Source organism: Triturus cristatus, chromosome 4_1, assembly GCF_964204655.1.
Source record: "Triturus cristatus chromosome 4_1, aTriCri1.1, whole genome shotgun sequence".
Classification (NCBI taxonomy): Eukaryota; Metazoa; Chordata; class Amphibia; order Caudata; family Salamandridae; genus Triturus; species Triturus cristatus.
This window is the reverse complement of record NC_140585.1, coordinates 17,183,820-17,207,121: the sequence shown is the minus strand read 5'-3', so window position 1 is coordinate 17,207,121 and position 23,302 is coordinate 17,183,820. Positions and strand designations below refer to the sequence as shown.

Here is a 23,302-nt window from a genome sequence, read left to right as displayed (position 1 = left end):
TAGGATAGCTTTCAATAAAGGTTGCCTTTAACCTATCATCAATAAGGGGTTGTTTGGACTGGTACAGGGTGCCCACTATAATTAGTGGACAGCATATACCAGGCCAACTTCTGACAAAAAGGATCTGTACGAAGCGGATATTGAGTGACATGTGATATTGATTTGCAGAGTGTTCTACTACAGATAAAGTGTGCCCTTCACGCATTCTTACAGGCCCAGAGGATGGACGAGTCCAGGAGGATGGGCGGTGCCAGGTCCAGGGTTCTGCTGCTCTCTATCACCCTCTTCTTCAATGTAGGATGGGGTAAGTAAAAGACAGCGCCCTAACCACACCGCTCTCCTAGGCGGCTTGTGAAAGGCCATTTTGCACTGACCACATTCCACAGTAATTCACGCATGTTTTCATTTGGTGAATATAAAATAGAGTTCTGAAGTTTTGCATCTTTTTATTTCTGGTGTAGGTTTAGTGCTGTATTTATAGTTCTTCAGTTTGCTCATTTTTACACTACTAATACCAACAAAGTTGCACATTATTGTTTTTATTACATCGTTTTTGTAAGGTGCGTGGCTACTCAGATACAGGCTTCCCAGCCCTGGGATGCATTTGCATTTTTATTCACAAAAACTGTTCTCCTGTTTTTTGGCTGTTTGATGAAATACTTTGTCTAGCTTATTTGCTATTTTTTTTAAGGTCTTGCATTAGCCAAGACCTTTTGTTTTTTCCCACAAAATTCTTTAAAAAAACACTTACATACATAGGGGCAGATTTATGGTTCCTGGCGCATCCCTGCAAATCAGCAGGGATGCGCCAGGAAAGATGCGTCACGCAAGTTTTCCCTTGCGCCACCACAGATGCGCCGCATTTACAATGCAGCGCATCGTGGCACAAGGATAAACAGATGCGCGATGCATCTGATGGCGTAAGGGCGGCACATTGCTGGAGTCGTGTCGCAAGCAAGACGCAACTCCAGCAATATTTAGGGGCTGCCCATACCTTAGATGCTGCATCATGCCTTATGCCTGCTTCAAGCAGGCGCAAGGTTTTGACGCAGCAGCGTCGGAAAAGTGACTGAGTGAAATCTTGTAGATTTCACTGCGTCACTTTTCTGAGGCTTTTTCCGCTGGAACGCCCACCCTGCATACATTAAACCTGACGCAGGTTTAATGTGGCGCAGGGCTTTACACCATGACGCATCTCCATAGATGCGTCACGATGTAAATAGGGCGCAACCTGGCGCAGGGTTTACGCCGCTGCTGCGTCACAAAAGTGACGCAACGGCGGCGTAAAAGTGGCGCAAGTCTAACATAAATCTGCCCCATAGAGTGGCCCTCAGTCAGTTCTCTTCATCCACTGGTCTAATTTAGTGGCAAATACATCTTACCTCAGCCCACAACAGCATGGAACATGGTCACTGGTTCAGCCCACTTCATCCATTGGCTACTGACAGTGTGAGTGATGGCATTCCATCTCCTTCACTCTGCTTCCACCTTAGGACAGAGGAACACCAGCCGGACAGGTAAAAGAGCCCCTTACTAACTGACTGAACAGACTCCTAGCCCTTCGAGTTGGTTTTAGCGTTACTCCAAGGTGGTAATGGCTGATTGGACGGTAAGGCTGCAGGCTGCAGCACATGGACTGAGGGGACATTGTTGTTTTCCCTAAGTTGGCATGAGCACGTTGCTTTGCTCACGTAACTACACGCGCTCTTTTTTCAGAAGCATCTTCTACAACTTTCACACAAGTACATACAGTTATTTTGCATGCATCATGAGTTCCTGAGATTTAGTCTGAACATTGTGTACAAGGTCGAACAACAAATCCCCTTGTTATTCTGTCCTGGTCAGGCCCTAGCACGTAGACAAAACATGTAAATGCAGCTGTTGTTTGGGAATATGTACTTTGGTCTTATTGGAATACACATATAGGTAGCTCACGCTTGGAGAGGGACCTGTCCACGATGAAGAGCATGACAGCACCTGTGATGTAGATTTCCATCTATAGACTGAAGTACGGGTCTGCAGACAACACCCAGAGATCTTCAAATATATAATCAGCTTGCTTCTGTACAAGGGGAGGGAGGTTGTGCTATCAAGTAGCATATAATGACAGCACCTCTCATGATCTACGGACTAATTGCCATGCTGAACATATTTGTGATATGCTTTTTTCTGCTTGTTGTGGCATGTGTACTGCATAATAGAGCACGTTAGTTAACATAAACATTTTAAACTTATTCAAGTCTCTGTCAGATGTTGTTATGGACGAGTACATGAGTGTGAGCGAAAAGGGACTGTCTTGCAACCGCGATTTCCGAAAGAGTCGGAAGTGTTGTTTTCTGGGGTGCCTAATCACTTGTGTCTTCGTGGGTGAGTAGGAAGGCAAGTGAGGCAATATAGCTAGTCGGTCCTGGGCTTATGGGGGCTAAGGTGGTGGGATGACTCAATCCCTACATACTTTAATCCTATGCACAGTTCTGTGTTTGCACAGAATCCCAACTACCAGAGAGTTTTGGGGAGTCTTGTGGAGCCACCCGGGCTGTACATAAAGCAAGAGCGCCTCATTGTCGAACATGTTCTAAACGTCTGAGATGTATCCAGTGGTTCTGCAATCCAGTAAAGGTTGTAGGGTAGGTAGAGGGAGCGCGGGGGAGTGAGCACGCAGGGGACACGTTGAAAATAATAAATTCAAAAACGTACCTGACGTCGTCAGATGCCTCCCGTGTTGCGTCGCTCCTGCTGACCTCTTCCTGGTCCCAGCAGCCCTTGGGCCAGACTCCCATCTAATCCCAGTGCTGCAGAGCAATGCGGGGATTGGCCTGAAAGGGCAGGATAGACACTCCACTCATGAAGTCTGCAGGGTTTCTACAGTCCGGCTGTTGAATGCAGCCAGGATAGAGATACCTAAGTGGCATGTGGGTTTTGGTCGGCATGAGATGGCTGACCAAATACATATGCATAATTAGGGGTGCAAAAGCACTCCTCCTACCACCTCACATGCCCTGCCCCACCATGTACAAGGTAGCTCATAGCCGGCAAGCGGAAAATAAAGCAATGCTAGAGCATTGTTTTATTTTTTGGTTGCTGGCTCTGTGCCTGGCAGTGGGGCGACGCTCCTCTGCCATTGCAGAGGAGCCGCCACTTGCTGTACCTACAGAGTGGGGAATGCTAATCACAGATCATTAACATATACCCATACAGCAAAAACCTCACTTAATGGCGATTTCAAATATTCATGGACATTTTCATTGAAAATAGAGTTCTGCTGTCATGGTTGTTGCCTCTACCATCAGCGGACTCAATAAACAGGGACAGGTGCCCTTTCAAGACGGTCCCACATCCAAGCCTCCTCTTTGTAAATCCATGCCAAGACACCTTCTGCTCTGTACATCCGCAGTTTCAACCTCCCTCCAAAACTTGTTTGTGTTTGGAGAGTTTTCACTAACTTTTAACCCTGGTGCTGGGGGTGCATCAAAAAGCGGTATCCGGCTCAAAAGAAGCTTCTCACTGTGGTTCTGGTGAAATACTGGGGTTGGCTTTTGGGCAGTGGGAGGATGTCGGCAGTTAGTTTTGTCTAGGGTTTTGTGTATTCAGACAGTAGGAGGATGTCAGCAGTTACTGTTGTCTGAGGCTTTGTTTTTTTCGGCAGTGGGAGGATGTAGGCAGTTACTGTCATTTGGGGTTTGTATATTCGGGCAGGGGGATGATGTAGGCAGTTAGTTTCATCTGGGGGTTTGTGTATTCGGGCAGTGGGAAGTTGTAGACGGTTAGTGTTGTCTGGGGTTTTGTGTTTTCCTGGCAGTGGGATGATGTAGACAGTTTATGTCATCTGGGGGTTTGTGTATTCGAGCAGGGGGAGGGTGTAGGAAAGTATGGGGGATGGCCTGCGCCCCTACGTTTAGAGGGAGGGACTCCCGTTCTACCATCGATTTCATTTTTACATCCCCTTACCTAACCAACTGTGTTATAGATTCTGAAGTGGTGGAGTCAACATTTGGAGATCATAATTCCCTCCTAGTTACCTTACACCTGGGTCCAAGCCCGGTATATGCTAACCTAAACGGAGCAAGGGATATCACATTATTTTGTGTTGGTCTCCGCTTAAAATGGAGGGGAATCGACTGTGCAGCCATACTTGACAGTGTAAAAAATGATCACCAAGAATTAATTGACTCCTGTTTATTATTCTATGGGAACTGTCATAGGATAATCACTGATTTTTGTAAATTATGTGAAACATTTAAGACCGTTTTGTCAGCTCCTTCATCTACTAAAACAAAAGATCCAAGATGGTTTGACTCCACCTGCTCAATTGCAAATAGGGAATTACGTAAGGCATTAGCGACTAAGCCAAGGAACCCTGCAGAGGTACAGACAGCCAGAAAACATTATAAACAAAAAATAGCTGAAAGGAAGGCTTCCCTACTAACGAAACAGTGGGAATCACTGGTTGTCAGCGCCAACCTAAAGAGTAGCGGCCCATTTTGGGCCGCCGTTAGGAAAACGCGTGATATGGGCAAACACCTATCTCCAACCAGTTGTAACATAACTAGCAGCATTTGGGAGGCTCACTTCTCCAAAATATACGCTGCCCCCACTGAGGAGTTAATTATTCCAAATCTGGGACAGTTGCAGAATCCATATATCGATCTTTTTGAGGTAGAAGTAGCCATTAAAGAGAGCCTTGGCAACAAGGCTCCTGGCCCAGATGGATTCCCTATAGATATCATAAAACACAGTCCGGACTTATGGGCACCGATCCTCCACAATGTTTTCAACAGCCTGTCAAAAGCACCCATCCCCAAGACGTGGTCTTCCAGCATTATTGTCCCAATATACAAAAAAGGTGACAGATCAGACCCAGCCAACTATCGCCCAATCTCGCTCTTGGATAACACCTTAAAAATACTTGGGCGAGTTATCTACAACAGGGTGTTAGAGTGGATAGAAGACTTAGATCTGCTGGACCCGTGTCAGATGGGATTCAGGAGCAGGGTAGGTACGGTCGAGCAGTGTTTGAATTTAAAACTGATAATTGATAAGTATAACGTTGCTCGATCATCTCCAATTTACCTTGCTTTTATGGATCTCTCTTCAGCCTTCGACCTAGTTAATAGATCGAAATTATGGACTATGCTACTTAACTACGGCTTGGATGAGGCTCTTGTACATTTTTTAGCGCATCTTCATACAGACCTCAAAGCACAAGTTAGGATTGGGTCGGGTGGTGAAGTATCTGGACCTATAAAGATTGGTAGGGGGGTTAGACAGGGGTGCGTTTTAGCACCCCTGCTGTTTATCATCTATATCAACGGGATAGCCAAAGCATTAAAATTAGCAACTAAAGATGTGCCAATTATTCAGGGGCTTCCTTTACCAGTTCTATTATACGCAGATGATGCGGTCCTTATGGGCCGCACCCCAAATGCCCTCCGTCTGCTTGTGGAAATTTTTGTCCACCATATGGAGGGTTTAGATCTGCGTGTAAATTTTAAAAAGTCTTTTATAATGTCATGTGGGCCTGGGAAACGGAAACTTAACACCATACATATTGGTCCCAATAAATTATACTCTGTAAATTCTTTTACATACCTAGGGGTGGTTTTCGCTGCGAACGGCTCATGGAGTGGGCATTCTGCCCACGCCATGAGCAAGTTCTCGAAAGCCTCCAACTCAATATTGAGTCTCCCACGCCCAAAGAAACTAGGAGCTACTAGTGCTATTTTAAACATTTTTAGATTACAGTGCATTCCTGCCGCAACTTACGGGGCTGAAGTTTGGGGTTTTGGAAAAAATCCTGGCATTCAACGTGAAGAGAGCCGTTTTTGTAGGAAACTACTGGGTGCCCCAATCTCATCCTCCGAATTCATTTGCCACAAAGAGCTAAATCTTCCCTATATCTGTGATTTCATTAGATCCAGACCAGCTCTATTTTGGCTAAGAATTTGGCGGAACAATGCAGCCACTTTAACTCAAGATATAATCAAAGATTGCCTTAAATGTGATCATGGCCTATTGATTCCTTGGCTAGCTGGAGTTCAAAAAATATTAAGCGCCGTAAATAGAGGCGACCTCTTTTCTGACCCATTAGGAATTGAACCCAAAGATAATGCAGAGGTCAAACAAGCACTTTATGCACTTTTCGATACAGAAAGAATGGAAAGGGAAATATCAAAACCTACTGTAGTAAGATACATGGAGAACGACATGTGCCTGCAACCATTCCCACTCTATCTTACCCTACCCATGTGTAACTGGGAGAGGTCTTTGCTATTCCGTTTAAGGGCTGGTTCTGTAAAATTTTTACTGGGTTTCCCTTTGGGTTACCATCGTTCGACAGAGTATAGTCTTTGCCCGTGCGACGGTATTAGCACACAGAATGAGTTACATTTCCTATTCTTCTGTAAATTTTATTTAAAATATATAAATTGGTTTTTAACACCATATTTTAGAAAGCAGAGACCACTCTCTCTGGAGGAGTCCCGTTCAATGTTACTTTCTCTGGAGACAGATGAATTAATTTTTCGCACCAGCACTTTCTTAAGACTTATCACACGTGTACGTAAAATGATGGAAAATCCCTGATTTGTTGCTGTATCGGTTTTTAATTTTATGAAACTGTATTGAAATATTGTAATAATGAATTATTTTTTATATGTACTTTTATGAATTTTATGAAATTCGAATAAAGGTCTTTTGATTGATTGATTGATAGTGTGATATGGGGGTTGTGTCTTTGGGAAGGGGTATGATGTGAGCAGTTTGTATCATCTGGGGGCTTATGTATTCGGGCAGTGGGACGATGTAGACAGTTAGGGGCCGATTTCGATTTCAGTCGGAAGCGGAGCCCTTCCGACCGATTCAGATCGTGTCGGTCGGATTCATTTCCAACCGAGCCATTATGATGGGCTCGGTCGGAAAGGAATCCGACATGGATTTCCGGATTGGGGACGACAGGTTTGGAGAGCCTGTCCGCAGTCCGGAAATCCCTCAGTACTCCCCCGGCCGCCTCTTTGCGACCGAGGAAGTACGATGGCAGCTTTTCACTGCCTTTTCATGACGGTCTTTCCGGCACGAAAAGGCAGTCGGCAACTGTCTTTGGGGGCCCCCAGTGGGGCCCCAATGGGTGTGAGGCTGCCGGATGGCAGCCTGGGGCACCTATGGTGCCCCTCCGTGGATCCCTGCACCCGGTGGCAGGCACCTTGGGGTGCTGCCCACAGGTTGCTTTCTGCTCGGAATGCATGCCTGCATTGTGTTGTATGCGAGTGCATCATACTAGCAGGGCTGTAACCGACGACAGCAGGTCGGTCGGTTACAGCTCCTGACCGATGTCAGACGGACCTGAGTCCGTCCGACATCGAAATCGGCCCCTTAGTGTTGTCTGGGTTTCGTGTATTCGGACAGTGGGAGGATGTAGACAGTTTATGTCATCTTGAGGTTTGTGTATTCTAGCAGTGGGAGAATGTAGGCAGTTAGTGTGATCTGGAGGGTTGTGTATTTGGGCAGTGGGAGGATGTAGACAGTTAGTGTCATCTGTGGGTTTGTGTATTCAGGCAGTGGGAGGATGTAAACAATTATTGTCATCTGGGAGTTTCTGTATCTGGGCAGAGGGAGTATGTTGGCAGTAAGTTTCGTTTGGGAGTTTGTGTATTCACGCAGTGGGAGGAACTAAAAATGTAATGTTGTCTGGGGAGTTCTGTATTGGGGCATTGAAAGGATGTACGCAGTCAGTGTTGTCTGGGGGTTTCTGTATTTGAGCAGTCCCAGTATGTCGGTAGTTAGTGTCGTCTGGGAATTTGTGTATTTGTGCAATGGGATGATGTAGGCAGTTAGTGTCATATGGGGATTCTGTATTTAGGTAGTGGGAGAATGTAGGTTGTTAGAGCCCGACTTTGACCTCGCTAGGAAAGCCACTGTACAACTCGGATCCAGAGGGCTTTCCTAGCAAATCACGCTCCGGTAGTCCGAGAGACTGATTTCGGTGTATAACCGTATAGTGACGGACTCGGTTCACTCAGACTGCCAATGAACTTAATGGGAGCCTGTAAACCGAACACATACACAGGCTCCCATAGCAAAAAGGGGTGGGTGGGTGGTGAAAAGCGTCCACCCTGTTGTCTGGGTTTTGTGTATTCGGACAGTGGGAGGATGTAGACAGTTTATGTCATCTTGAGGTTTGTGTATTCTAGCAGTGGGAGAATGTACGCAGTTAGTGTGATCTGGAGGGTTGTGTATTTGGGCAGTGAGAGGATGTAGACAGTTAATGTCATCTGTGGGTTTGTGTATTCAGGCAGTGGGAGGATGTAAACAATTATTGTCATCTGGGAGTTTCTATATCTGGGCAGAGGGAGTATGTTGGCAGTAAGTTTCGTTTGGGAGTTTGTATATTCACGCAGTGGGAGGAACTAAAAATGTAATGTTGTCTGGGGAGTTCTGTATTGGGGCATTGAAAGGATGTACGCAGTCAGTGTTGTCTGGGGGTTTCTGTATTTGAGCAGTCCCAGTATGTCGGTAGTTAGTGTCGTCTGGGAATTCGTCTATTTGTGCAATGGGATGATGTAGGCAGTTAGTGTCATATGGGGATTCTGTATTTAGGCAGTGGGAGAATGTAGGTTGTTAGAGCCTGACTTTGATCTCGCTAGGAAAGCCACTGTACAACTCAGATCCGGAGGGCTTTCCTAGCAAATCACGCTCCAGGAGTCCGAGAGACTGATTCCGGTGTATAACCGTATAGTGACGGACTCGGTTCACTCAGACTGCCAATGAACTTAATGGGAGCCTGTAAACCGAACACATACACATGCTCCCATAGCAAAAAGGGGTGGGTGGGTGGTGAAAAGCCTCCACCCTGTCGTGGGCTTCCCATGGTGCCCGCCACCCTATGCATGCATGGAAATGGGGGACCCAAGGGTACCCCCACAAGACCGATTCTGAGGGCTCTAGGAGAAGGGAGGCCTGTTACAACCCCCCAAATTCCGATTCCAAAAGACGTTTCATCTCAGCAAAACCGAGTCGAATCTGCTGTCCGAATCGTGCATCGTACTTCCTTGTTCAGAAGCCGACTCCATTGCGCAGCGCGATTCGGCTGCAGACAAGTCGGTCTGCCAGCATCTGGTTCGAAAACGATTCGCTCAACATTGACAAGATCATTGCATCATACTTGGTCATTCTGAACAGGTGACGATTCGGTCAGAAACATAGGCTCTGAATTGAATTTGCTCGTTCCGGAACCTGTCTGTAGGTGTTTCTAGCAAAATCAGAATCTTGCCCTTAGTGGCAACTGGGGGTTTGTGTATTCAGGCAGTGGGAGGATGTAGGCAGCTGGTATCAAATGGGAGTTTGCATATTTGGGCAGTTGGATGTTGGCAGTTAGGGTAGTCTTGAGGTTTGTGTATTTGGGCAGGGGGTGGTTGTAGGCAGTTAGTGTAGTCTGGAGGTTTCAGTGTTTAGCCAGTGGGGGGATGTTAGCAGTTAGTGTCATCTGGGAGTTTGTGTATTCAGGCTCTGAGGGGATGTAGGCAGTTAGTGTCGTCCGGGGGTTCGTTTATTTGGGCACTAGGAGGATGTAGGTAGTAAAAGTTTGTGCATTCTGGCAGCAGGAGGATGTAGGCAGATAGTGTTATCTGAGGGTCTTTGTATTCAGGCAGTGAGAGGATATAGTCACTTAGTTTCATCTGGCGATTTGTGTATTGGGGCAGTGGGAGGATTTAAGCAGTTACCATAGTATGGGGCTTGGTATTGGTGCAGTGAGAGGATGTAAACAGTTTGTGTCATGCGGGGGTTTGTGTATTCAAGCAGGTAGAGGGTGTAGGCAGCTGGCATCATCTGGGTCTTTGCCTATTTGGGCAGTGGAGGATGTGTTGCAGGGATTCTGCACATACACAGACCTATGCATAGGAATACGGGACCTCGGTGTATAGGGGATATGCCTTCCAACCGCCTCAGTACCCACAATCTCAGGACCGTCTAGCTATAGAGTCTCACTCGCTCTCCTAAACAATCATGAAGATGCAAATGATTAGACACACCAGAACACAACATCTCTCAGGAATCGCGGTAACAAGACACACCTTTTCGCTCTCTCTCTCGTACATGTCCACAATAAGAATTGAACGAAACATGAAGATAGTTTAAAATGTTTATTTTAACTATCGTGCTTTAAAACACAGTAAACGAGCGACAACCAGGCGCAAAATACATAATATCAATACAGTTAGCATTGCAGCAAGGTCATATATCATAAAGGGTGATGTCATCATATAAAGACAGTGGATAAAGGATTATAAGGCCTAACCACCCTCCCCTTGGTACGAAGTTGTATTAATATATAATAGAAGATCTCTGGGCTTTGTCAGCAGACCCCATACCTTAGTCCCTAGCTGGTATAGCTACATCATAGGAACCGCATGGCTCTTCTCCCTGGAAAGATCCCTCTCCAAATGTGTATAAACCAAACATGCATTCCCATAATATCAAAGCACGAGTTTCCAGCAACAGCAGCTGTGTTACCCTTTTTTGTCTAGGTGCCGGGGACTGACTAGAACAGAATAACAAGGGGCATTGTTTATCGACCTTGCCTACAGTGTTCAGAAAAAACTCTAGGAACCAGCAGAGAACGCACCAAGCCGACAGTTCTCAAGTGAAAGGCATAAACAGAATCTTGAAAAAATAAAATCATGTGGTAACATGCGCAAAAGCAGCATCATAGCAGCTGGGCTCATGCTAACTTACTTATGCCGACAATGTCTCTATCGACCATACTGCACCATCCCCATAGCCAGATCATAGCAAATAGAAAAAAAAAACAGGGTGCAAAGATAAGCAGAGTCAAAACACGCTTGCATGAGGCCAAAAGTCTAGTTTAAAATGATATTAAAGTTGAAATGAAGTCAAAGTTTCTGAACCCAAGAATGCAATTCGTTTCAAAGGGTTATCCCCGTTGTTCGTAGCTAAACATGATGCCTTCCAGTTCAGGAGATCAAAGGACCACACGTGCTCCTCATGCCCAGATGCTCCCAATGGCCCATACAGGCAACTTGCATGATATTTGATGAAACTTCGTTGCAAGAGGCGTTGTGCAGCCTCACAGGTATTCCACTCAGCCAACACTCCAAGTACAGCGGCACACATCAAACGGCCAACCCCAGAAATGGCCTGGTCATGGTCCAGCAATGGACCCACTAACAGATCATAGTCTAAATCAGTGCCGGATGCATTGGAGAGGCATAAATCCAAGGCCCAATGGAAGGGGCACCGTCGACAATAAAACACAGGTTACACGCAAGTGGAGAAGTTGAGGCAAAAAGTAAGTCCATAACTTACGCCAAGCATCGCCAATGGCAAGCATCCAAAAAGTTGTTGCATTCGGTTACGGTACAGTTGCAAGAGTCGGGGTCTGTGCAGTACCACAAAATGGGCAGCCATTGCATAATATGAGTAGAAGAACCAGCATGCCACCCACCAGCACGAGGATCAGTGGAAAACCTTTGAACACACTGGAAAAAATAGAATGGATAAAGGCCGGTATTACTCCAAAAATGGTCTGAAAGGAGGACACCAGGCCAGATCCCACAAGTTTAAAAAAATCAGCCAGGCCTTTAGTGTCAGATGCATTAAATATTTGGTGTATTCATTCTTCAAAATGAGATTGGTGTTCAGTAGTAAGTGAATCTGTTTTCAAAGTAGGAATGGGAGGCCAAAGCGAACTAATTACAACCCCATGTGGGAGCGGAAAAAGGACATTGCTGCAGCAAGTAACACGTTGCGAAACCTTTACTATATACAAGACGCATGCCCGTATTCCACAGCAGTCGTGCTTATTCAAAATAAGATAACTTCCATTTGAAAGCAACTTGAGTGCGGGAATAATTGCCGGGACGGGTGTACCTTTTAAAAAACATTAGGGCCCGAAATTTTACAAGCGCCGTGCAATTTAACTTGTTTGCATACTAGGGAATGTACCACTGTGGAATCGAACTCCTCCCCCATTAGGAAAACCTCCTTATCCGCACGCTGACATCTGTATGTGAAAGGCAAGAACCACATTTCGTGAATAAAAGCACCACAAAGGGGCTCAAAATGGCCAACAGGGAAGTGTTTAATGCAAGATGTGAACTGAAATAGTGAGAATGGTAGAGAAATAACGCCATGTATTGACCACTATACTATTACTACAGAAAAAGCTAAGTGTTATATATGCAACAGCGTGTAAGTTGCATATTTCATACACATAAACTTCTGTTTATCAGTCAAATTAAGAGGCAAAAACAATGGAGAAGCATTCAAGTAATCTCATGGAACTTTTTCCATTTTGAGCGTCTGCAACATCCATGTAAATTGCATTACAGATCGCAATTGGTACAACAAAGATAAATCATTTTGAACAATATAAATAACAGAAGACACAATATTATGCAAGGTGTAAATACAGGAAGACAATGCATTAATGCTTTTGTCGACAACTGCAAGAACTTTTTCCAAATTAGCTTGGTCAATTTGACGCAGAAGCACCGCAGCTTCGATCTGCAAAAGTTTCCATAATTCATTATATGCCTTATAGATAAATCATTTAGATCTGTGTAATTTAGGACCTAAAATAAAATCAGCCAAATTGAGGTCACCTAATAAGAGGGACAGGTGTTGTTTCACTGACTATAGCGTTGAGCAGCCTAACCATTGCTGACACAACTTCCCCACGAATACGTGGTAACTGAATGAGAATGCGAAAAGTGGATCAAGTCTAGTCTGTCCGGTCCACCACGGTCTTCCGGTTAAGTGGAGGGAGTGGAGGCGGGTCAGAGGCGGAGACATAGCAAGCTTCCGGGTCCATCACTACATAGGACGGATGGCAGCGCAGACGCACAGCGATTGAGTAGACTGCCCTCACTGCTGCAAGTCAGAACCGAGTTTTTAATTGCTTTCAAAAGTATCGTATTTTAACTAGTTCTTTCTTTTGCTACTTTACACACTGCTTTTTACTTGCCTTAGTTGTTGACACCTGTTGCCACTCACTACCCGGTCCACCATGGTCTGCAGGTTGAGTGGAGGGTGTGGAGGCAGGTTGGAGGCGGAGACATAGCAAGCTTCCAGATCCATCACTACATAGGGCGGGTGGCAGCGCGGACGCGCAGCGGACGCACAAAGCAGGTTGGGCTGCTGGCTCGCCTAAGGCAAGCTTGTCTGCACCTGTCTGCGACCGGCCGTGACCAGGGGCCAGAAACCCTGCCCCCCACCATTAGAGAGAACTGACCACTCTCGCCAGGAGATATTAAGCCTAAACAAACCAAGTAACAAACCCGGCAAATATATACTGCCACCATTTAGTAAAGAGCAGAGATGCTCTCAGTGCACGTTCAGTTTCTGCCCACAGCTCGACATGCGCTCTGAGGTTAAATTAAGGACCATCATACATTTAAAATGTTCCTCCTCAAATGTAGATCCTTACCTAAACACTCCCTGGAGATTAGGGTTATCCTTGATGATGAAGACCCAGATGCACTATTCCTTACGGAATCCTGGTTACATGGTGCATCGGAACCTGACCTCATACAAACGTTGCCCCCAAGATTTACCATTAAGCGGAACAACAGTGATATAAGGAAAGGAGGAGGCATTGCCATAATCCATAAACACGATTAATTGTAAGGTTGAACCCAACATCATCCTTGACTGTGAAAGTCTCGCATTCAATGTGGCTCTCTCTGCAACCCACTCCTTTGTCCTTTGGTGGAGTTCTTATTTATCGTAGTCCAGGAGGATGCGGTCTCTTTATTAAATCCCTCCCGGAGGTTGCTGCTACACTAGTGGCCACATCCCTCTCCTGGGAGACTTTAACATTCATTTTGATGAACCCAATAAGGGGTCTGCTTGGAGACACACAGGAAGAAAACGTACATGTGTTCCAGATAATCTATGCTTATTGTTGTGCAGTAATTTTGAATCGTAAAGATATTGTTTGACGTGTGCTGGGGATTTGTCAAGTAAACGAAAATATAGAGAAGCTATAAAAATGTATCAAAAAGAAACAAAAGTAGTGCAAGCTGCCTACCATGAAGGCATTATTACCTCTGCCACCAATACTCCTATGGAATGAAGCTTACCTGGGAAATGACTTCTGTGATGGGTCTGCTGTTTACTTAACACTGAAGTTTATTGCATAGGATGTCAAATGTCCTCACTGTCTGGAACAGGTACCTACTGTCGATATTATAAATGTCAATAAAGATGATTTAACAACTTCACAGCAGTGCCTTCTGGCAAATAATGACCTTTGATTAGTAAGAAGAACACTGTCACAAAACGAATCTACATGAAAAGGAAAATAAGTATGAACACCAGTCAGATGTATGTCCAGGGTGGGACCAGGTAAGTCTTTTTGAACCAGGTGATGAAAAGACATGTATTCGTTGGTGGAGCCGATACAGATAAGGACGAAGAAGATGAATTGTAAGAGAAACTTGTACGATCCATGTAGTAACCGCTTACTCCCAAGCGCAACGATGGAGACTGTGCAGCAACAGACGGATGATGTATAGAACTTGCAGGAACATCGGGAATGTCAATTTCAACCTCTCGAGGGGGGGAATCATACTCGATGTCTGCATTGGACGAAGATTAAGAGACAATAGGCAAGAAGTCAATAGATGTTTCCAACACCCCCACTAGTCAAAGGTGCTGGAGGCATTGGATTCAGCTAAACACCTTGGTGTGGAATACTGGAAGTTACACTATTCAGTATTCGCCATATGGTGTAGTTTGACATTGTCAATTGAAAGAAATTTGTTTTTCTTGCGACCAAGGAGGCAAAATTACTATTCTAGTACCTTTCAACCCAACAACTGGGACCGGTGCACGATATGAGGGACCAAATTATTTTTTGTTCTCCAGCATTTCCCGTATAAGATCCCTAACTTTAGGAAGCCAGCTGGCAACAGGAATCAGCATCGCTGTCTCAGTGGAAGAGGGTGAATGATCTCTAGTCAGTGTGTCATGGGTTTCTTGTAGTTCCTGCAACATAGTAAAATGGTTATCTATGTCAAAGATTGAGGCAACAGCCACAGCGTCTAGACCATCAAGGTCTGGCACAAACATCTTAATGCCGAAGAGCATTTCGTATGAGGTCCACCCACCCAGAGATCTTCTTAGAAGATTATTAAGTGCATGTTGAACCCAATGCAAATGAGTCAGCCAGTCCGTGCCAGTACATAAGACTCTAGCTGTCAAAGATTGCTTTAAGTTACGGTTCCTTCGCTCCACTATAGAATTGCACTCAGACCTGTATGGAGACAAAAACTGCACCAGCACCCCCAGTGACCTCATTGCATCCTTGTACGCCTTAGAGGTAAACGCTGGACCTTGGTCAGAATGGAAGGTGTCACAGGAAAAAGACCCGACAAAGACAAGCAAATCTCTAATGACATTTCGAGTGTCAGTGCAGCGTTGTGGCTAAACCCAAAGGATATCTAGTACACAAATCAACTGCAACTAAAAAATGTTTATATTCAGTATCAGATGTCAATGGACCACAGTAATCAAGATAAATATAGCCAAAAGGTTGATTTGAAATATACAGCTGTGTTTGTGGAGGGTATCAATGCAAAAATATTGATGTCAAAAATATCGACATCCTATATTTAAAATTGTAAGTACAAAAATATCTAAACAAAAATATTGATGTAAAAAAAATATAGATGTACAAAATATTGATTTTATTATTTAAATTAAAATGAATGTTAAATATATTAAATAATAACATTTACTTAAACATGTTTATATAGATTTAATATACATTTTAACAAATATATTAAAATTAATTTAAATAAATGTAATTAAAAAAATATTTTAAAAAACATATATAAAATGTAATGTATATATATCTATATTCAGTGAAAAAACCATAGGTTTCACACATGTTATAGTTAGCTGGACATTTTACTGATAAAAAACCAATGAAATTCTCCCGTTATAGTTAGTGCAGGCAACTATAACTCACGCGACCGCAATCCTCTGCTGATGCTAATACTGTATTTAGACAATTATTTGCCCATGTCTTCTTCCATTAAATTTTAGCTATACATATATTACAAATATTTTTTTTTCATAAAGACACATATGTCATCAGCAGAGGATTGCGGTCGCGTGAGTTATAGTTGCCTGCACTAACTATAACGGGGGAATTTCATTGGTTTTTTATCAGTAAAATGTCCAGCTAACTATAACATGTGTGAAACCTATGATTTTTTCACTGAATTTGCAAGGTTTTTTAAATGCTAATTCCTAACTATAACGTGTGTGAAACCTATGGTTTTTTCAGTGAATTTGTACGTTTTTTTAAATGCTAAGTTACTTTACGCCATTTGTGGCGTGCGCGCCCACTTAACGCAGTTCGTTCCGTGCGTGCACGGTGCGCTTCGCGCACCGTGCGCGCACAGTGAGCACGCGGTGCGCTTCGCGCACCGCGCACCCACTTTACGTAGTTAGTGCCGTGGATGGGCCATGTACGCAAGATGCGCTTCACGCACCGTGCGCACATGGAGGAAATATTATGCGCTTCGTTGTGAAAGGTAAGCTTTTAAATTTTCTACATATTAAATATATCATGCACAAATGGGGCCCTACGGGCACCATTTCCACACGGGGAGGGGAGAGTGTAGATAATTTTTTTTTTTTTTATTTTTTTACCGTACGCGTACGGTAAGCGTAATCGGCGCATTTTTGGAAAAAAAATAAAAATAAATTTTTGGCCTTGGGGGTTCTTTGGGGACACATTCATCAAGGCTAGGTGGTTAGGAGCTGTCTAAACAGTTCCTTTATATGTTTTTTGCCTTTGTTTTTCCTCCCCCCCTCAGAGTGCGAGAGAGAAAATGGTGGCCGCCGCTTCATGGTTTCGAACGATTCGAATGTTTACTAAGATCTAACAGCCAATCAGAAACGCGCTCGCGCACGGCACCGTACGCGTACGGTAAGCTTACCGTAAGCGCACGGTAAGCGCACCGTAAGCTGGCTCAGATATATATATTGATTTAAATGCTATTTTCTCAGGAACTACTGCACAGATTTACACCAGACCTACAAAAGGCACTTCCTTGACCTGAGGACTACCTCTCTGCCAAATTTCAAGTAACTCTGTTCAGCCGTTCGGGCTGTAGCTGTGTCTAAAGGTCCTATGGAAAAATGCACGGGAAAAACGCGTTTTGGGACCCCCCTTTTATCTCAGCCCCCGCTTGACGAATCCCCCCGAGACTTTCAGGGTAGGAGCGGAGCGTAGCGCCCCACCTATTTTGAAACTTTCGCGAGGATTCGTCGACCGGCGCCAAAGTTATTCCAAATAGAATGTTGCGGATTTCCTATGGAAACAGGGTCCTAACTATAACTATCTACTGGCGACCGCCAGTAGATAATATATATACATATATATATATATATATATATATATATATATATATATATATATATATATATATATATATATATATATTTCCTTTAAAACAATTAATAAAATATTAATTTTTGTTTATTTTATAGTTTTGTAAATATATAAAAGTGTATAAATAAATATGTATATATATTTACGTACACGTATATCATAACATCTAATAAAAACATTATATTTTAAATTAAAACATTGAAATATTTAATAGTCTTTAAAAGAAAATGTTGCACTCCATTGAGTGTAGCAGTTGGAAAAATGTTTAAACTTTTGGATAGCAGAGGGGTAAAAATTACTATTCCCACTCCAGTCAGTGCAACAGTACGTAAAATGTTGGATAGCGGAGGGGTAAAACGTACTTTTCCCACTCCAGTGAGTGCAACAGTAGGGAACGTGTTGGATAGCGGAGGGGTAAAACTTAATATTCCCACTCCAGTAAGTACAATAGTAAAAAAATGGTGGATAGCGGAGGGTTAAAAATTAATATTCCCACTCCTGTGAGTGCAACAGTAGGGAAAGTGTTAGATAGGGGAGGGGTGAAACTAATTTTTCCCACTCCAGTGAGTGCAACAGTAGGGAAAGTGTTGGATAGCTGAGGGGTAAAACTTAATATTCTCACTCCAATGGGTGCAACAGTAGGGAAAATGTTGGATAGTGAAGGGGTAGAAATTACTATTCTCACTCCAGTGAGTACAACAGTAGGGAAAGTGTTGGATAGCATAGGGGTAAAATGTAATATTCCTGCTCCAGCGAGTGCAAAAGTAGGGAAAGTATTCAATAGCGGAGAGGTAAAAATTACTATTCCCACTCCACTGGGTGCAACAGTAGGGAAGGTGTTGGAGAGCGGACAAGTCAAAATTACTATTCCCACTCCAGTGAGTGCAACAGTGGGGGAAATGTTTGATAGCGGAGGGGTAAAAATTACTATTCCCACTCCAGTGAGTGCAACAGTAGGAACAGTGTTGGATAACGGAGGGGTAAAAATTACTATTCCCACTCCAGTTTGTGCAACAGTAGGGAAAGTGTTGGATAGCGGAGGGGTAAAAGTAGGGAAAAAAGTAGCGAGTGCAAAAGTAGGGAAAGTATTCAATAGCGGAGAGGTAAAAATTACTATTCCCACTCCACTGGGTGCAACAGTAGGGAAGGTGTTGGAGAGCGGACAAGTCAAAATTACTATTCCCACTCCAGTGAGTGCAACAGTGGGGGAAATGTTTGATAGCGGAGGGGTAAAAATTACTATTCCCACTCCAGTAAGTGCAACAGTAGGAACAGTGTTGGATAACGGAGGGGTAAAAATTACTATTCCCACTCCAGTTTGTGCAACAGTAGGGAAAGTGTTGGATAGCGGAGGGGTAAAAATTAATTTTTCCACTGGAGTCAGTTCAAAATTAAAAACAAACAAATTAACAACAACAACACTAAAGATTTAACCCCTTCCCCGCTCATGACGGAACCGTTCCGTCATGAGCCACGGTTGCCGTGTGCTCATGACGGAACGGTTCCGTCATGACAATCCTGTTGGCGGCCACTCCGCCTGCGCGGCGCTGTTTCCCCGCCTGTGCGGGGCGACAACGCAAATGGGCGGAGTCATGACGGAACCGTTCCGTCATGAGCACAGCTCAACTGTGGCTCATGACGGAGCGGCTCCGTCATGAGCACAGGCCCACCGCGCTGCCCCCCTGCCCCCCCAGCGCTGCAGCGGAATGTCCGCAGCAGCGAAGGGGTTAAAAAGACAAAAAATACAAAATATATAAAAATTTAAATATTACAAAGGATAGAAACAGTTTGTAATGTTAAAATGATCTAACAAATACCTAGAAGGATTATTTGAAAAAAAAATCAAAAATAATTTTTTAAAAATGAACTATTTTTTAATAGAACCGTTTTATCAACAAAAAAAATATTATAACATAAATGTCATTTTTTCTCATTTCCTACCCTGTAACTCCACACAATTCACAACCCACATTGAATTTTTTTTATATTTACCTCCATAATTACCATAATTATCAATTAAACAAATATTATTAGTTGAATTTTTTTAAAACAAATACAAAAATATCCAAACGCGTTAAAAAAAAAAAAGGGAAAGGGAAAGCTTCTAAATAGACACTACTTGGAGGAAGTAAGGGAGGCACAGCATCCAACTCCCTCAAAGACTTCATTGGGAAGCACTTTAAAGGGGTCTTTAATCTGGCTAAATCCCCGGCTACAGAAGAAGGGGAGGAATTATGGAAAGGGGGGTCCTCCTTAATATTCGATGAACGTACAATGGATTCAATAAATCTGGCTAATCAACCAGTACAGTCTTTGATAGGAATCAAGGGGGCAATAATGTCACCGCGACTCTCCTCATCCCCAAGACCGCTATTACAGTCGCTTGAAGTAGAAAGTCCGGAGCAAAGGAAAAATGAAGAAGCAGCCCTAACCTCAGATGGAAGATTAAATGGGACAGATGGTTCGGTCTCACACGGAACCAAAGGACCAGGGCATGTGATCAATACAGGTGATATTAATGATGAAAATCAACCCTTAGAGTCAAATATGGAAACCTCAGCAACACCAGCTTTTTCAATGCTGGAGCTAATGCTGATGTTACAAAAATCACTCCAAGGCCTGTTGGAAGTGACTTTGCTAAACCATGACATTTTAAAAACTCAGAAAATGCACCTTTTTAAAATTGAGGGGGAATTACATGGTATTAGGGGGCAAATGCCATCAATATTAAGACCTGTTTCGGACCCAGTATTGAAAGCCCCGGTAAGGGAGGCTGGAAAAGTTGATCCACCGATGGTTAACCCTAATGTTGAATCACCAACTCCCAATCACGAAGTTTATGTTTCAAGATGGCCGATGTTGGTAAAGAGAAGGGGTGGACATATAAGATATGGTTTGTCGAAACGTGTGAGAATGGTAGGAAGAAATGTACAAAGAAAGGATAAAATAAGACTAATGAAAAAGAGAAGGGAGAAGAAGGATCAATTAGGAGTACATGATCAAGTATCTAAGTTTGAACCCCTTACTGTTGTGAGAGAAGTAGTGAGAGAAACAGGAATGACAAGAATAAGTGCAGAGAAACCAGTAAGGGTGTTAGTAGAAAAGGAGATCAGTAATAGGAAGCAAAACCATCAGGATAAGGAGTTAAAAAATCTAGACCAAATGCCTCTTAAGGTAGCAAGAAATCCTGGTCTTATGACTTTACCTAATGATAAGTTATCACGAGGTATTAGCTCGGAGGAAGGGACAAGAAATAATACCCAACCGCCTCCGAGGGGATCTAGATTGGAAGGAGAAGAGGATAAAGGGAATAAGTGGCTATACTTCGAAAAAGAGAAAATGGGAAGGGGCAGAAAAAAACTGAAGAAAAACTCTTATTTAAATAGATCCCACCTACTTAACTCATTTGCCCACTGCCTAAATTTAAAAGGAATAGGATCCAAAGATCTTCGGCAGGTGGGTTTTCAAGCATCCAGTGATGATAAGGAGTTCACTAGGGTACATTTCTATTCTGACCTGGTCCAAGCAGCAGTGATAAACGCAGAGAAGGAGATATGAAAAGAAGGGATCAGGCTAGTGCCTAAAGAAGAAGTCGTCCCAGAAGTTATTGCTCTGCAACAGAAAACTTTCTTACGTTTTCATGCAGGCCTAGTAAAGAGACAAGTACAGCTACCGGGAAAGGAAGTAGGTCAAGGGTTGGAAAACTTCAATATAGTAATAAATAATTCAAACTTGATGAAAGCCTGGAAGAACTGGAGCTATAGTACAAGCCCGGCAGGTCCTTCCCAGTGTTATATGGAGGGAACAGAATTTACCGGGCTATTGAGCGATGTAGAATAGGTAACGGGGCAGCCTCATGGCATAAAATTGGTCTCTTGGAACATAAATGGCCTCGGAACACAGCTAAAACAGGAAGTCTTAAAAAAGCTCTCGAAAAATAATGAGATCATTTGTTTACAAGAGACCTGGCTTTGTGGAGAGCCCCCTGTAGTTAAAGGGTTTCGTCAAATCCATCGTTTAGCGAAAAAATCCAGTTCTGGCCGCGCAGCAGGCGTCTAATTGATTTTATTATCTACAAATTTAGTGACTAGGGTATTCCAGCTACCTGTGACATGTAAGTGGCTTTCGGCCTGTAGGATATTGACAAAGTTTATTGACAAAAATTATGAAAATATGTTGATTTTAAATGTTTATATGCAATGGGGCTCACAGGAAGAATATGGGTGCGAATTGGGACATTTTTAGAATGATTTGGATTTATTTTGTGATAAGTATGGGACTGATTTAATTTTGTTGGTGGGAGATTTTAATCATAAATTAAACCCAAAACTGTTAGACTATTGGTATACAGATATCTTGGATTCACATGACAAAAAAAGCAGAGTTCTCAGAAAATAAAATATCAACAGAGGATGAAAAATTGGGAAATAATTTAGCATTAAAAAGTCTATTTTGCTTAAATGGCAGGCTAGCTCAAGACTGTCCGGCAAAGAAAACTTTTAAATATGGGTCTCAAAATTGCGCTATTGATTATGTTTTCATGTTGGCATGGAACTTTGAATTAATATTGGATTTCAGGATTAGCCCTTCGGAATGTAGTGACCATAATTTAATAGAATTAGAGCTGGTAATAGTTGCACAGGCAGCTCTTGACAAAGTTATCTTTCAAGAGCTGGAATATCCGAGGCGGATAACTACTCGGTTATCGGATGTATTTATAGAAAAGTTAACTAGTCTGCAACAAAATGTTAGGCTAGGATGAGTGAGTGGCCAAAGTTTATCATCGTATGTTGATAAAATAGATCAAGTAGTTAAATGTATAACAATAGAATTAGGAACAGATGTAAGAGCAGCCAAGGATAAAGAAATGTGGCAGGCCAAACAAGGAAATTGATTAAATATAGATTGCTTAAATAAGAAAAAAGTACTAAGAAGAGAAAAACGTAGTCTACGTAAAAAATTTGACCAGGCAATGGCTGAAAATCTTGCCAAAATTAAGAGAGAATATACTTTAATAATCCGTAATGCAAAAAGGGCCTATAAAGAATCATGCTGAGGAAAATTGTTGGAGGCAATAGAATCTAAGAATATTCGTCAGTTCTGGTTGTTAATAAAATCCGCTACAGATTCTTCTGTTGCCCCAATGAGTTGTGTAGTGGAAGAGGGGGTATGGGAAGATTATTTACAGAAATTATACCCCCGGGGGAGTGAAATCGAGGAGGCGAGACCAAGGGTGTGGAAATGTGGATTTTCCTGATCAGTTATGTCCCCTATCTTGGACCCCAACGGTTCTAATTGCATGTCACAAGTACATGTATGTTCCCTCCAGTTCCAGTTTCCAAGACGCAAACATATGTGTGTCTACCGTCGACATGTTCTCTGTCAGATCCGCCATCAATGGGCTGGATATTCGATTCCTAAGTATAAAAGGCCACCGACTTTATATGGCTAAGTTACTCCATTTTTACAGCTCAGGCAAGTAGGCCCGATTCTGTCCTTAAAGCCTTCCCTGCTCTCTGTCTCTGACAGCTTCAGCTTGAGCTCGCATCTGTATCCATGAACTTTGTCCTACTCCCTGTGCAGCTAACGGTGCCTGCCTCGGCCAGTTTTCGCCTGCCTGCCAAGAAGCTGTATTTCACCTTCGAATTATCTATTTTGCTCTTCAGCCGATGCATTCCTGTCTAGTGATTTAGGTAAACATTTCCTTTAGCTCACAAGCAAAGGACTCAGCCTTTCCGTCCTCCTGCAAGTAATTCATAGCCCTGTTGCCATGGAAAGTTTTCTGCCCCTCGCATCTCATATAGACACTTAGACGCTTGTACACGCACACACAGTCAGTATAGAATAGATTCTGTCCGAGAGTCTTTTCTTGTGGATAAC

The 23,302-nt window shown here is 43.3% G+C and overlaps 1 protein-coding gene across 1 annotated transcript in view; it reads left to right on the top strand.

Moving 5' to 3' along the window:
* The first annotated feature begins 222 nt into the window (after positions 1-222).
* LOC146839322 (lectin-like) overlaps positions 223-23,302 on the top strand; it is a 174,646-nt gene continuing 151,566 nt past the window's right edge. The window contains exon 1 of the mRNA XM_085650774.1: positions 223-304. Within this exon, the coding sequence (XP_085506900.1) occupies positions 223-304 (82 nt within the window). The remainder of the gene's footprint in view (positions 305-23,302) is intronic.